This window comes from Stegodyphus dumicola, chromosome 3, assembly GCF_044657685.1.
Source record: "Stegodyphus dumicola isolate Sdum_Otavi_A_Nest chromosome 3, ASM4465768v1".
Taxonomy (NCBI): Eukaryota; Metazoa; Arthropoda; class Arachnida; order Araneae; family Eresidae; genus Stegodyphus; species Stegodyphus dumicola.
This window is the reverse complement of record NC_140770.1, coordinates 22,111,101-22,127,059: the sequence shown is the minus strand read 5'-3', so window position 1 is coordinate 22,127,059 and position 15,959 is coordinate 22,111,101. Positions and strand designations below refer to the sequence as shown.

At 29.7% G+C, this 15,959-nt stretch overlaps 1 protein-coding gene across 1 annotated transcript in view; it reads right to left on the bottom strand.

The window, feature by feature from the left end:
- The window catches only part of LOC118192421 (NAD(P) transhydrogenase, mitochondrial-like), a 48,979-nt gene that overhangs the window by 21,087 nt on the left and 11,933 nt on the right, over positions 1 to 15,959 (bottom strand). The window contains exons 4-10 of the mRNA XM_035363386.2: positions 12,117 to 12,304; positions 10,472 to 10,627; positions 6,221 to 6,425; positions 5,552 to 5,761; positions 5,350 to 5,439; positions 3,100 to 3,369; positions 889 to 1,134 (exon numbers count right to left, since the gene is read on the bottom strand). Coding sequence (XP_035219277.1) covers positions 889 to 1,134; positions 3,100 to 3,369; positions 5,350 to 5,439; positions 5,552 to 5,761; positions 6,221 to 6,425; positions 10,472 to 10,627; positions 12,117 to 12,304 — 1,365 coding nt within the window. The remainder of the gene's footprint in view (positions 1 to 888; positions 1,135 to 3,099; positions 3,370 to 5,349; positions 5,440 to 5,551; positions 5,762 to 6,220; positions 6,426 to 10,471; positions 10,628 to 12,116; positions 12,305 to 15,959) is intronic.

Sequence of the window (15,959 nt, the reverse complement as noted above, 5' to 3'; positions counted from 1 at the left end):
TTCCTAAAGCTTATATAAATCTTTACAATAATCAAAGCAAAAATAACCTTCTCAGCAATTGTTAGAAATTAATAAAGAAAAAATAACACAAAGAGGAAATATCTTTAAGCTGCCCTTCCCTGCTCCACATAAAATTTAAAAAATAAAGAAAATCTATATTTAAGAAATGAGTATTTATTCTTTAAGCCACTAAAATGGTTTGCAAGAGCTTCACATCGAAAAGCGAATTTAGATACTTCAGCATAAAAATATAAAACAACATTTTAATCTTAAACTTCAAAACATGTTCATACTTTAAATTTAAAATCAGAAATGAAGAGCATGTTTTTTTTAACTTGAGCTAAATATGCAGTTATTAACATCTTATAACATCTGCAATATGCTTCATGAGTGAAATAATGAGAATATACATTTTTCATATTAAATGCATGAAATTTACAAAAACGCATCTGTATTCTGGAGAAAAGAGAGATACGTTCATTAAAAAAATATGTTAATAGTCTTTTGAGGACATAAATATAGTATCACACTTCTTAAATTAAGTCACTCTACAACTAATTCCATATTTCAATACAGCATTAAAAAACCTTGAAATATTTTGAGAATAAACCAGACTTTGACACAGGCATAAAACAATGCAGATGCAGCTGACAAAAAAATTTTTAAAAAAAGAGGGGAACAGAAAAGAAATTGTGAAACAACAGACAAATGAAAATATTTTGTATACTTTATACAAATATGACTGTAAAAATGAATAAATTTTGAGAAAGCTGTATAGTTACTAAAATTATCTCTTACTAGCAATTTAATATTTTACCCAAACACAACATTGCATAAAAAATAGCAAATTTTATAAATGTATCACCAAAATTTGTTCAAACTATTAACCTGATGCCATGCATCCTGCTATCTGTAAAGCAAACTCTGGAGGAATATTCATAACACCCAATGTAGATGCCAGTCCACTTGATACTCCTACCATACCCAAAGCATTTCCTAAACGTGATGTCTTTTGAGAAGCTAAGCCAGCAAGAGCTCCAACGCAGCATAAAGATGAACCCAAATAAGCCATTTGATGGATTTCAGGATAACCTGCTGCAGCCAATGCAGCATAGCCTCCAACAAATGCAGTACCTGATAAAGATCATTTTATGATTAGTATACAAATATTTCAAATTCCACAAAGAAAAACTTCATATAAAGCTGAGAATGAGAATGTGCATTTTATTATTTTTGTTATAAAAAGCCTGTACAAAAGGATAAAACAGTATAGTAATATTATAATATTTAGTGTAATTTATTAGATAAGCTACAAAATTTTGATTTCCAGTGCAAAAATTTTGCATTGAATTTTTGTTTCTGACTGATTTAATTACACTTTGGTACTTGCGCACTTTCCTGTTCATTCTGAAAGTTGAAGAGATCCCATGAAACTTGCAACAATCAATCTGACACAAGTTTGAAATAACAGATCACTCTTTAGACCAGTTTCCCGAGGAGGGGGGAATTCAATTGTTAAGGGGACAATAAATATAAAATGATATGATAATTCAACAGGTAATTTCTATTAATTTCAGTTTTAGAAGCATCATTTCCCAGAAAAATTTGTCAAATGAGAAGGTATGTTTTTTTAGGGTGAGGTAAATGGGTCATACAATATTTAAATATTCATTTTTAATCTATGTTTATTCCAATACATATTATTTTTTTAGTTTTTAATTAAAGGGGCATAAGAATTTTAGAAACGTTTAGGTGGGGCATAGTACAAGAAAAGGTTGGGAACCTCTGCTTTAGACAAACAACACATACAAGTTACAAATATAAAGTATAACCGTGAAGCATTCAAACTAAGGATGTACATTAAATTTTTTTTTTTTTTTTTTTGGTGGGGGAGTACCAAGTTTCTATGACTTTGAAAATTCTCTACCACTTGCTACTCCGTAGAAGGCATGATTATTCTCTTTTTAAGATGCAAAGAGAAAAATACAGAACAGAAGTTACCTTACATTCTTCTTTAAAAGAAAAAAGTAAATTGGTTGATTAAGAATTAATCAGGGTTACACAGACTCCGGAAAAAAATTATGGCCATTCTTAAGCATTACTGACATTTGGTAACAGTTTTTGTTTGTTAAAAATGGTCAATGAGATATATGTAAATACCTACAATTTAAAAAATAAATTTATTCAGACATAAGCTACGAATTAAGAAATCAAAGCATTAATAATTATTTTCAATTAAGAATAATCAGAAATGCTAAATTTTAAAATTCAATGAAAATATTTTTTAAAAAATTATATTAGTAGAGAGTATATAAGTTTGTGCTGATCAGCATGTCACCCTTTCTTTCAATAATTTTAGCTCATACCGTCCTTACTTAAAAAACTACACATTTTGTTTTCGTATAATAGATGTATAAATTATTACTACTTAACAATAAAACTGAAGCTAATTTTAAAAAAAAAAATACTTACAGGAACTTTCTTCACATTTTAAGACTTTATATACAATGAAGAATCACCTCGTTCTTTAGTATCAAAATATTTTGGAGACTAGCATTTTTAAATTTTCTTTTGAGATTAACTGATAATAAAATAGTTGCCAGTAATTGACAGCACCAAATTATACACAATTCTTTTATTTTTTCAAACAGAGTTGTTTTGAATAATTATGTGCAAAAGGTGCATTTTTATATAAAAGATCAAACTATCATTAAATATGATCCAAATATGTTCTTTCATAAATGTAAACATAAAAATTTACCATGATTTTTAGCTTTGATTTTATGATTTCCACATCAAAATTACCATAATTATCAACTTTATTAATTTAGAAAAGTAAAAAGAATGTTATACATTAAAATAATTTTAATTTAAATACAGAATTAAACAAAGGATATATTTTCTATTTCTCAATTTATTTCATTTAAAATAATCAAAGCTATAATCTAATTGATTTAAAGATAACAAAGTCTGAAAGCTGCACACTTTGCAGAATAAATTTTAATTATTTTTGTACAAAATTGTTACATAATTTACCACAAATATTATTGTTAAAATAATTTTAACAATTTAAAAACAAACTGGTACAGTTTTAGTTACCTGGTATTCCATATAAGTAATTATACTCAGGGGGATCAGTCGGTCTTTTAAACATATCCAGCATTCTCTTAGTAACTAGAAAACCACCACATATGTTGATAGTTGACATAAATGTTGCAGCAGCTCCTAGTGCTTGAGGAATAGTGTGAGGGAGAACTCCACCACCCATTAACAGAAGTCCACCAACAGCAGTAATGCCAGACACAGCATTAGTCACAGACATCAAGGGGGAATGAAGTGCTGGTGTTACACCCCACACTGTATGATAGCCTATGGAATAACACATCATTTATTTAAGATTTTCTTATAATGAAATTCGAATTCCCTGTTCGTTAAGATATCATACCTGTTAATGATTTTACTTAAATAGATTAAGATGAAAATTATGTCTGTGATTAAAAATTTGTTTCCCCTTCGAATTTTCATCATAATTTTTTTTCCACCATATATGGAGGCAAACTCAAAAATTTTCTAAGAATGTCATTAAAATTTAAAAAAAAAAAATCTGATAGGATTCAAATTTTAATGATCACCAAAAAGGGCTCTTTTAAGTTTAATATGCATATCAGCAGAGATTATTGGCAAACATTTGATAAGATATTAGATGAATATGCATATAGATAGAATAATAAAGGAGCATCATATATCTTCTATATATTTAAAAAATGAAAAATATGTTATGTAATTCTATAAAAATATTTAAAGCTTTAATTAGATATATAATGAATTAAATGCAATTTTTATTTAAAACAATCAGATTAAAAAGTTAAAAAAAAATATTCTTAAGAACTGAATCTACTGCTTTTAAATAGTTAAGTTTCTTAATTGAATAATTAAACTGCCAGAAACAGGAATTTGAACAACAGAATTTGAAATAGGCAGATTAAATATGAAAAAATAATATCTTATGCTTTTCCAAGTGGCAACAGATTCAAAGTGAAACAATGCATTAAACAGAAACAACGCAAAATCACATTTAAAGATTAATAGCTCTTTCGAACTAAAAAAAAGATCAATTTCCAATGTGAAAACTTCAGACTACATATAGCATCTCAAAGAAGAATTTACCATAAATAAATTATAAATACATAAGAAATCATACAAATACTTAACTTTTCTTCTTTAATAAAAATATTTACTGTTATCAAACTATAAAACTAAATCTTTACTAACGAAACTCAGCCCAAAAAGAATATCAATTTTAAAAACTATGGCATTTCTGTCCCGAATTTTTTTTTTTTTTTTTTTTTTTTTTAGTTTTAAAAAATAGCAAATTATTTTATAAAAATTACAGTTTCAATAAAATTTGTAAAAAAAAAAAAAAAAGAAGAAGAAGAAAGAAAGAAAGAAGTGCAATCTTATGTTACTACAATATTTTCTCACTGCCTTTCGATTTTATTTAAATGCAAACAAGAGTGTACAAGAAATAGAGCTAGAAATTTTGCAAATGATTACAGATAGAAAAGTAATTTTATTGCAAGGAGATGAAAAACTTGGGGAATAATCACAAGGAAAACCATATTTCACAGCCTAAAACTTACAAAAAAAAAAAAAAAAAAGCAATAGGCTAACAGTAATTTTGCATGTCAACTATGTTTAACAAAAGGCAACTTTTCTGCATATAGGCAATTTAAATTTCCAAAAATATTTTAACTGTTGGAAATGTGAAGAACAGTGCAGGATTCACATATAAGCTACATAAGCTATAGCTTAGGGCCGCCTAAAAAATTTAAATATAGTATAACAGACATATAAAGGGCCCCATATCTCAAATAGCTTAGGGCCTTACCAAGTCTAAATCTGGCTCTGGTGAGGAACACTATTCAAGAATTTAAATCAGAGTATCTGACACATTACATATATTACAGTGTTTGGATTTCAATATCAGTTTAGTAAAAATACTTTGAATTAGAACTAGCAATGAGTGCAAGAATTAGAATAAATAGTTAGCTCATGGAATGCAGATTGCCTTTTTTTTTAATCTACTCCTACTTTTTTTTATAGAATGAAAATGTTTGCCATTGGGTACTGAATGCTGATGAATTTCAAAAAAAAATTGCATAAAATGCTTCAACATAATAAACAGAATTCTGAAAATGTATTATGAAATAGTAATGATAAGAAAAATGTAGAATATTTCAAAAGACACCAAATATTAATTCTTAGAATTATTTCAAACATAATTCAAAAACTATATTTTAAAAACTAATAACAAAAGAATCAAAAAATCAGAATTTTTAATGTACCAACCTACAATTCCTGATAGTCCAAATATGGTCATCATAGTAGTGAAAGCTGGATTTGGTGATACCATTCCAAAGCCCAATAAAGTGGATAAACCTAAAATAAAAAATATGTTTATAATACCACATTACTTCGAAATACCTTTTAGCATATGGTTGAAATACATATTGCTGTAAGTAAATAATTTTAATTTATAAACTGTGGTTACCAGTGGTGTACATAAGCGAATCCTTAAATGTCAGATTGAAATAATTAGGCTCTGGAGGTTGAATTTTAGCAACAGGAGCAGGTTTTTCAGAAACAGGAGCAGCTGTTTCTTTGGGAACAGGAGGAGGCCAAAGAAGCTTTCCTTCATGTAATACAATAGACCCACGAACAACTTCATCGGACAAATCAATATTGAAATGATCTTTGCTACCTACAAAATATAACATATGAAACTACTATAATAAAGAAAATACAACTGAGAAAACTGAAATTTAAAAACAAACTATTTGAATTTTAAAAGTCAAGTAAAATAAGTTTAGTGAAACTGGAATGAAAGTTATATTAAGACAATGTCCAAACTTGGATTCACCAATTTTATCTTAATTTTATAACAACTAAAACTGATCGTCAAGTTGTGAAATCAAAACATAAAACTGCCCAGAATTTTACTCAAGATTGCCACTGAACCTTAATACATTATAAAAATAATTACAATATGTATCTAATATATAATCCATGCACAGAATTACTCAGTAAAAAATGAACATTCAGAAGAAAAAGAATACATATAACATTAAATAGAAACAGCGAATAATAATAGGTAACTTTTATTTCAAATATGCTTTAGTTTTCTTCTCTAAATTTTCACATAACAGATTTAGTTACCAACCTATTGATAAAAGGAATTTTGATATGTTATTAGCATACAAAGTTGAAGACTGGGTAGGAAGTCTACTGGGTAAATCAGTATACCCGATGTGAATTACACCATTATGAATATACAACTCTCCAGGACGAGTAGTTTCTACATTTCCTCCAGCTTCTGCAGCTAAATCTACAATTACAGATCCTGGTTTCATAGATTCAACCATTGCCTAAAGAAAAAGCATATTAGAGTGTTAGATAACATATATTAAGATTTTGAAAAACGTACTAACTTTCTGGTTGATAAATATAATCATATTGCTAAAGTACAAAATTACATATTATTGATATAAAATAGAAGAGGCAAAGTCTTATCCATTATCAGAAGCTATGAAACTACAGAGGCTGTTTGTACATTTTTTAGATGATTTTCACTGTATTTACAGAAATACTTACTGAAACTTTTTGTGTTTTAAATGTTCTATTTGATAACCCTTCATTATCTTCCTACACCATGATTTTCAAGACAATAAAGCCTTTGGTAATACCACAAGATATATTTTGTCCCATTTGTCCTGAACGGTTTTCCGAAATCCAAGGAGGGTTATAGGTTGATGTTTGGACAATCGGCTTTTTTATAACAACTAAAACTTAAAAGTTTAAAAAATCAGTGTGCACCACGACTTCCTTGTATGGAATATTAAATTATATGCAATTTTTCTTGCATTTCATTTAAACTTATGGGATTGAATTAAATCTACTTTGTCGATAGTGCATAAACCACAATAGAATAAATGCACTCTTTAAAATTCACTGTATTTGTTTACCATGGCGACACTCTGGCCCTAGATTCACTTAAAAACATTACATTATATTATATTTATTTTGTAACTCAGAATGCACAAAATTTATATCATCTTAAGAATTATCTAATCATTGTCACATGTTCTATTCAAATACCGTAATAAATCTAAAACAATGTATAAAAGAAATTAAGCAAAGAACAAAAAAAAAAAAAAAATCTGAAAGTTTTCAGATTTTAAATTATGTACAAAGGGTCTTTTTTAACATTTTATGTTTTATCTGTATTTATTAAATATCGTGTTCTTTGCACTTAAACCATAAAATTCAGTTCAATAGCAATGTCGCAAAATAATTTTAAAATGAGCATATCTTTAGAATTTCTGATACACAGTTCTGCGGGTTGTAGATAAAAAGATCTTTTTTTCCCTGTAGAGTGTTGCCATTGCTCGCTTTTAAATCATTGAGTTTGTTACTCAAAAATTCGTTAAATCTTAGAAAATATGAAAAAAAAAGAAAGACAGTGCTTCACAGACGATTCAGTATTTCTCATTCAATTAATTCAGTTCTCACTTCGCAACAAGGCAAAAATACATAAAAACTCAAAATGTCTGCATTGAAAATTATAAAGTAAATCTCAAACACTTATTTCCTCAAATAAATTCCAGAATGGATCAAGCATGATTTAATTTGATATAATAAAAGAAGGCATTATCTTTGTTATTGCAAAGCTTACTTTCTCTAGATTGGCAACAAATCTATTATTCTGATGTTTCAAATGTAAACGTGCAATGGACATCATGACAAAAATTATTAGGCTTAGTGGCACTTAAACAACTTTTAAATTGTTGATAATTCTAAAAATATTACATACAGATTTACTAAAGGCATAAAAACCTTAACCGGAAGATAAGAACAACATAATTCGATCATTTTTAGAGCAAAAAATGCACAATTTACAAACATATAAGAATAAAGAAACTGAGATCACTGAGCTGAGTAACAGAGTGGATATATATACAATATATTTATATACTTTTGGTGTGGCTGACTACAACCAAAATATGAGGTGCACATCTACATGTTATAGCAGTCCTATAACAAAATTTCAACGTTCTGAGGCTACTCATTTTTTAGTTATGAGAGATACATACGTACGTATGCACAGACGCCATGAAAAATTCTCTTCAGAATTAATTTTAAATTAGTTTTACATTTTTTCTGGGGGGGGAGGGAGAAGAGTCCTTTATTCTGTCCTTACATACAGATGTCAAGCAAAAACATCGTTAAATTGCATTCGATAGTGGTGAAAATGGATGTTTGCGTTGAAATATGATACCTGAAACTTTTCACGATTACAATACTTCCTTTTTACTTCATACAAGGAAGTAAAAAGCAAAAATTCATGGATGATACATCAGGACAATTTAGTAGGGATATGTGTGTAGGTTATGGCCTTGATAATCGTTTCATGTTCCATTTCCTTCCAAAAAATTAACAGTGGATTTTGACATATAGTTGCTTATTTTCGATTGATAGAGTTCTACTAATTAGTAAGATTGTGGGTAAAGAGAAGGTATTTCATATATGAAAATGGTGTACAAAATATATGTTCCTGATAATATGAGGAGATGCCCTTACCAGTTTTCTGCACTCTCTTTACTTTTTAATTTACCGTTTTTTGAAAAACCTGCAGCAATCGCAAATCCCTTTGAAAAACTCTCATTAGGTTCTTTGAACCATGTTTTCTGATTTTTTTCCTCCTCTTTGATGATAATAAATGGATCTCTTTTTAGTGTAGTCATTAAATACACCTGAATAACCTATTGTGATAAAATTTTCCCATTTTTGTCTGGATAAATGTTTCATAAAGAATTCTACTATGCACTCTGCATTCGTCAATATGTGGTGGAGAAATGACTATGCACATTATCATTTTTGCCTCTTTTAAGATTCAAATTAATATTAATTGCCTTTTTTTGCAGTTAATTCCGAACATTTTAATGATTTTGCAACTGGCCTTTTACTTGGCTTTCCCCCCCCCCTTTTTTTTAGCATTAAAGAGTTTACCTTTGCAGCATTCAAAACATTCCATTTTTTCCCTTGGGCATGTATTTGGAAAATTTTTTCTACTCAAAGTGCAACTTTCACGTTTTTTCCCTTTCTTGTTGACAATATTACTTGTCACAGCTTTGGATATTGAAAAACCATGACTTTCACTGTGTTTTTTAATCACTAGATTCGAATAATTTTCTTCGGAAAAAGCACAAATGCAACCTTCCATCCATTGCTTCTTTAAAAGTGACATTTTGCATGAAAACAAAACTGTCAAGTTGCAGATGATACTTCATACTTTTAAAAATGTAACTGCAGTTTAAAAAGTAACTTTCAAACAGGCAATATTCTTTTTATAGCAAAACAAAATCGTCTAAAACATGTGCAAACAGCCTCTGTATTATTAAATAAAAGACTTAAAAGATAAAGGAAGGCCAAAAAAAGTAATCTCTACACATAATCCCTAACACTAAAATAAGTCTAACACTGATCAAACATGGAAGTCAGTAATGCATGTTCTGGTAGCTTGCTTTAAACATCAGCAGATCTTTTAATTTGCTCACTAAATATAATTTTTGCACAAAGATCGTTGAACATTGACACTGCCAAAAGCTTCTATCAGAGTTCTATCAGAATTACATGCACATGAGGACATCATGCGCATGTGTAGTGGTTTTATTTGGAGCCAGTTTTTTTTTTTTTTTTTTTTTTTTTTTTTAATATGCTTTAGTAAGTTCGAAGCACTGATGAAAAGTTTTAAGTTTTTTGCATTTGGCATGGCATCCAAATAAGTTTCCCAATATTTTTCAATTGCGGTTTGGAATTGTATTATATTATATATTTTAGATATATGTATATTAAAAATTTCACAAAAAATGGCTAATTTATACAAATTATTTATAACTTCATTCAAAATATGAGTAAAACCAATGAGGCTACTCCATTGCTCACTAAGGTTGAACTTGATGTAAATAATGATCTATTTAAAGGTGAATTCTTTTATAGCAATCAGAAACAATTTTAAAATTTAATACATTTCCTTGGAAAATAATAATTCAAAAAGAAAATTATCAATTGTTATCAATAGCACTGACCAAGTACTGCAGCCACATTATTTTATAATATTTCATTAATAGGCCCATAGAATATACTAAAATTTATTTTTAAAAAAATATTGTAAAAGGAGTTCATAGATAACATAAACAAAATTTGATGATCACTGATGACAATCCCTCAAATAAGAATTGGCAGTGAATGTGTTAATTGCACAAGAGGAAAAAATATTAAATGCAAGTCATTTTAACAGCAGAATCTAACTATTAGAAAATAAACGGTTATGAAATTTTAATCACATGAAATTAAATTTAAATTAAAATGTTTTATTTCTACTCTAAACGTAGATTAGCATAACATATTTTACCCTTGAAATAAGACGAGGAGCAGGTTTTCCAGGAATGAGTGCTGTAGTTATCAAAATGTCAATTTCTTTACATTGTTTTGCAAACAATGCCATCTCGGCTTCATAAAATTCCTTCGACATCTCTTTTGCATAACCACCAACACCTTCTCCAGATTCCTTCACAAATATAAATACTATTATTATTACATATATATTTTGGAAAATATTTCAATTAATGTTTTTATTTGCCCATATTTTAAACAGTTGTCATTCTAAGAAATACAAATTATTTTAAACAGTTGTTATTCTAAGAATGAATAATATGAATTATTTGCTGCCTGGAATTGAATAAATATTTATCATGCTTTAACAGTTTCAAAAATTTTGCATTTTTGCAAAATTTATGGCAACATTCAAGAATATTTTACTCAAACCATTTCTAGCAACTTATTCAAGTCTTTTGACAGCAAATTTAAGAAATAGCATTAAAAAAAAAATAAAATTTGCTTATTTTTGCAATTGCTAGGTCCAGCAGCAGACTGTTTTATTTTTGGTAAAAACTTTCAGTAACTATATATCTGTAAATTTCATGATTCACAGCATAAAAATATTATTACTTTCTGATTATCTGCATCAAAACAAAAAGTAGCCATTTCATGTCAAATAGAATTTCTGATATATATTTACTAATATGTAAAGGATCTACAAAGCGAAAGTATGTTTCGCAGTGCATTAAACAAAAAGTGGAATTGCTGCAAAAAATGGATAAAGGCATATCCTTTGTTTATCTAAACTTTAACGTTGGCGCGCAATGAATTGGAAGTTGATCTGTCAGCACTATCCTTATCTTCAGGGCAGATGTTTTTATTTTATTTGGCTTATAATTCCTTACTAAATGTAGTATTTCATCTCGATGTACTCCGTCTTTGATATGATTTAAATCAAATTCCTCGTCATTATAATTCGCTTCCGATAGCGAAGAAAGTAACAGAGGTTATTGAAAATGAAAAAATTTCGATTGACAAATTAATCGGTATTCTCGACACAGCAATTATAGGACTTGAACAGTGGAACTTTGTAACTGAACAAGAAATTATGTGTGTTTATAGAATTAAAGAGAATGTATTATCACATAAAAAACGAAGCAACTTAAACAACTTACATTGAAAGAAATGTTTAATAAAGTAAACAAATAAATATTAAGCTTTTTTCTTTTGTAAATTTTGATATCCTTTAGATCATAATTGTTCTTTATTTCATAAATTACGGTTTCATATTTTTAATTTTATAATTTCTGCATGCCATCTTACCAGATTTAAACTGATGATCTAAAATGCGGAAAAATCGATAATCCGAAATCGCTCTCCCGACGAGTCCGGATTAACGACTTTTGACTGTATAATGAATCATAATTAGTAAATCCTGAGTTTGTTTTAATTTTTATTTTAACTGTATAACTCGGGATTTCTATTTATATGTTCATAAGCAATATGTGCAAGAATACAAAATTTTAACAAAAAGAAGATTTTAATGGGCACACGAAGAGGTTCAGGACTCCTAGCATTCAAGAAAACCCTTTATTCTTTCTATGCCAGAAGCAGAAAAAGGTTAAGGTCAAACTAGTCCTTCAGTATTCATATTAAGAAAGATGGTGAAAAAAGGTTACCTTAACATTTAATTCTAAGAATTCAGCTCCAAATGATTCAACTTGCTCTTTCACAGCAGCTCTGGTATCAAATGCTCTGACAATTGCCCCCATATTTTTGGCAGTCCCAATAGCTGATAAACCAGCAACTCCTCCTCCAATGACCAAAACTTTAGCAGGAGGAACTTTACCAGCAGCAGTAATTTGACCTAAATGGAAATAAATTTGTTTACATAATTACCCTTATAATATTTACAGTTATTAAATTAAATTTGTGTAAGGTGTTTCATAAAAATAGCAAATTACAAATTCCATAATTGATTTATTAAGCCAAAACAAAACTACAATTATACAAATTTTATCTGGTAACAGCAAAAAAATTTCTGGTTGCAAAATCGCTGCTAGAGGCACTGTTAATCAAAAATGGCATCATCCATGCAAGAGAAAAGAGTACTGTGCTTTGGAATATGCTAAAACTTTATAACTTACTATCGTTCGAAGATATTTTCATGAAAAATCTGGTCTAAAATCCAGAAAAAGAAACACCACATCATCACAGCATCAAAGAAGTGGCTGAAGCAGCTTCAGGCCATGAACTGCTTGTGTACAAAAAACTAACCCGAATAAACAGCAGCCAAACACAAAGTGTTTAGAAAAAATCACAAAATGTTCTAATAAGGTCCCAGAAAATCAGCACATTGTGCAAGTTCTGAACTCGATGTGCCTCATCTAATAGCGTGCCGTGTATTACGGAAATGTCTGCAATTCCAGACATACACTTTTCAGATGGTGCATGCATTAAAACCTTCTGATAAACCATTGCATAAAACTTTCTGTGAGAATCTGCAAGATAAGCTGGAGGTAGATGGTTTCACAGCCAGACTTATGTTTATGGATGAAGCCATTTTTTCACATTGCTGGCAAAGTTAATCACCATAATTTATGATTTTGGGGCATGAAAAATCCACACGTAATGGAACATGAGCTTGATTATCCAAAGATGAATGTTTTCTACACCAGTTCTAACAATTGTTTTTTGGTTCTTTTTTCTTCATGGAAAAATCAATTAGTGAGTGCATTTACGAAGATATGCTATCAAAGCAGTTATTCCCTCAGTTGGAGGAAGTGGTTCTAGGCTTCATTTTGCACCATGATGATGTCGCACCATATTGGCATAAAAATGTAAAACAGTTATCTGAACGATAGTTTACTCCATTGGTGAATGAGCCGCACTAGGTCAAACAATATGGCATTGCTTTGCAGGCCACTGAAATCCCCTGATCTAACCTCTTGTGATTTTTTCCTAAGAAATGTTGAAGACAAGTGCCTCCATTTCCCCAGGACTTTCTGAATGGTGGATTGGCATACCAGATAGGTATTTGCCATGTCACCGGAGGGGGCAAATATAGAACATCTATAGAAACTTGGATAAGTATAGTTTCACTGTAAATTTGATTTATCAAAATAAATTGCAACATTCATGGATATATTTTGGTAACATTTAATGTGAAACACCCTTTATTTATAGGAATAAACAACCTGAACAAGGTTTTGGGTCAAAAAATAAAACTTAAAATAATATAGCATATTACAAATTAAATCTATTTAAAAATCTAAATTTATGAAAAAAAAGGTACATGTAAGATCAGTACTTGTCAACTTCTTTCTCTGCAATCCATCCAGCAAACCAGAGACCAAGCAGCAAAATTATTGAAAACTTGTAGTTTGGCCTCGCTTTACATCAGGGAGAACAGGGTGGCTACACTGCTTAAGTCAGGTTATTTGAATATGGCAAAAAACACGAGGGCTATCTGAATAAGAGAAGAGTCTTCGAGGGGCATTTTGTAAGAGAAACTGACTTGTATTTGCATTACACATAGGGTAAAACCACAAAACCCAACAATGAAGCAGCCAGTTTGCCTGTGATCAAATACAGGTTCAATTCCCTGTATTTGATGCTCACGAGTTCTTGGCCACTGGTGAAGCCTGGCTGCATGAAAGTTTTTGTGGTTTTTACCATGAATGTGAAACTGAGCCAATTTCTCTCAGAAAATCCTCCATGAAGATATTCTCGTTTTTAGGTAGATAGCCCTCCTGCATTTTGCTATGTTGAAATAGCCAAACCTTTGAGGATATATAAACCCCTAATGCATTCACCTAATATGTGGCAAAGAATGAAACTGAAATGACAATAAGAGTCTAGAAGAATGAGGTATGGTGATGTCTTACATTTCTCTTTTAAATTTTAGCCGGTAAGGTGAAGTGTTAATTTTCTACATTCTTTCTTTCGGCTATGTATACAGAACACGGGAGACAAAAGTTAACACACACAGACCCTCCAATTAGTGACCAAAAGTGCTAACAACACCTCTGTGGGGGATTCTATCTCGTTGAAAAAGAAATTAGGAAATTCTTTAAGAATAAGCTCAAGAAGGAGTAGTATACATGAAAACATTCAAGCAAAGAGATACTAACAGCAGTAAATGCATAAAAGCAGGGTGAAAAAGGGAGTTCTCCATACATACCAAATATGAATGAAATATTCATAAATTAAATTATTCCCCTCCCCCCAATACATATTTAGGGTCATTTTTATGATGTTCTATTATCTGCTATCTAGTGATGAAAAACAAAAGTAACCTGTTGGTCAAATATACCTGTCAGGCAAACATACCCATCAGAAAATTGGGTTGTCAGACAACTGAGTGCCGGGCAAACAAAGTTATCCAGTAAAATCAAACTGAAAGATTTTATATGCAAAGAGATTTTAAGACATTAACATAAAATGCTCTAAAAAAGTCCTTCAGATTTGGATAAACATATTTAACTGTACTTGAATGTGAAAGGACAGCATTTTCAGCACCTATCACAAAACAGATCGCGTTTTGCATCATTGATGGAAAGACTATTTACTTTATATACTATTCCAGCTCGCATTTTTTTACGATAATTTTTTGTATGAGGAATTTTCTGGTGTCAGAACAAACTCTAATGACATTCTGATATCCTTCAACTGATTATAGAACACAAAAAAAGTTTAATAGAAATTACATACAGTGTGGCAGACAGCTCTATGTACGAATTGTTGGAAAGGCTATTCAATGCAACACTTGGATGAAGCTGTGTATACTCATCAAATTCTAAATCACAAATATAATTTGATTGATCCAGCACAAAGATGCATGCTCAGAGCTTCAAATGGCTGCATGAAACAGCATAACAAGAAACAATGAGGTACTGCAAAGCAGTATTCAACACTTACTTATTAGAGTTCTTAAGACATAAGCACTTGAAAGAAGGAAGTCTTTTTAAGCAATTATGGTGGCAACTGGATTTTGTTTCTATCGAAAACAATAGTTTTATAAAACTACATTACAATATTTCATTTGTTATATACAACCACATGCAACATCAAAAAAAAAAATTATAAGCCCTTGTTTTTTACAGTTTATCATTTGCATAGCTATCAATTCTTTCGAAATAAAGTTGAGTTTTCTCAGCTATTTGATAGTTTATCTATCCTCTGGTGTTTATTTAAATAATTAAGTATTTGAAAATGTATGTATATGTTCCTTGCATTGTGAAAAAAGAATAACAGCTAGAGCTACCAAATTTTTAATCCACCCAAATACTCCATCAGAACAAAAGAACCTCAAAGTCCGAATTTTGAATTTGTTTTTGCTTTATTTCATATTTTGAGCAAATTTAAGGAACTTTTGTTTAAAAAAAACCCAGTGATTTGAAAGTAAGAAGTGACAGCATTGCTCAAAATAAAACATTTTTATCTTTAATGCACCAATTGTTACCATTCAGTAAAATGTAACATTTATTTATCTTTCAGTTTTAATACATAAATTCGGTTAT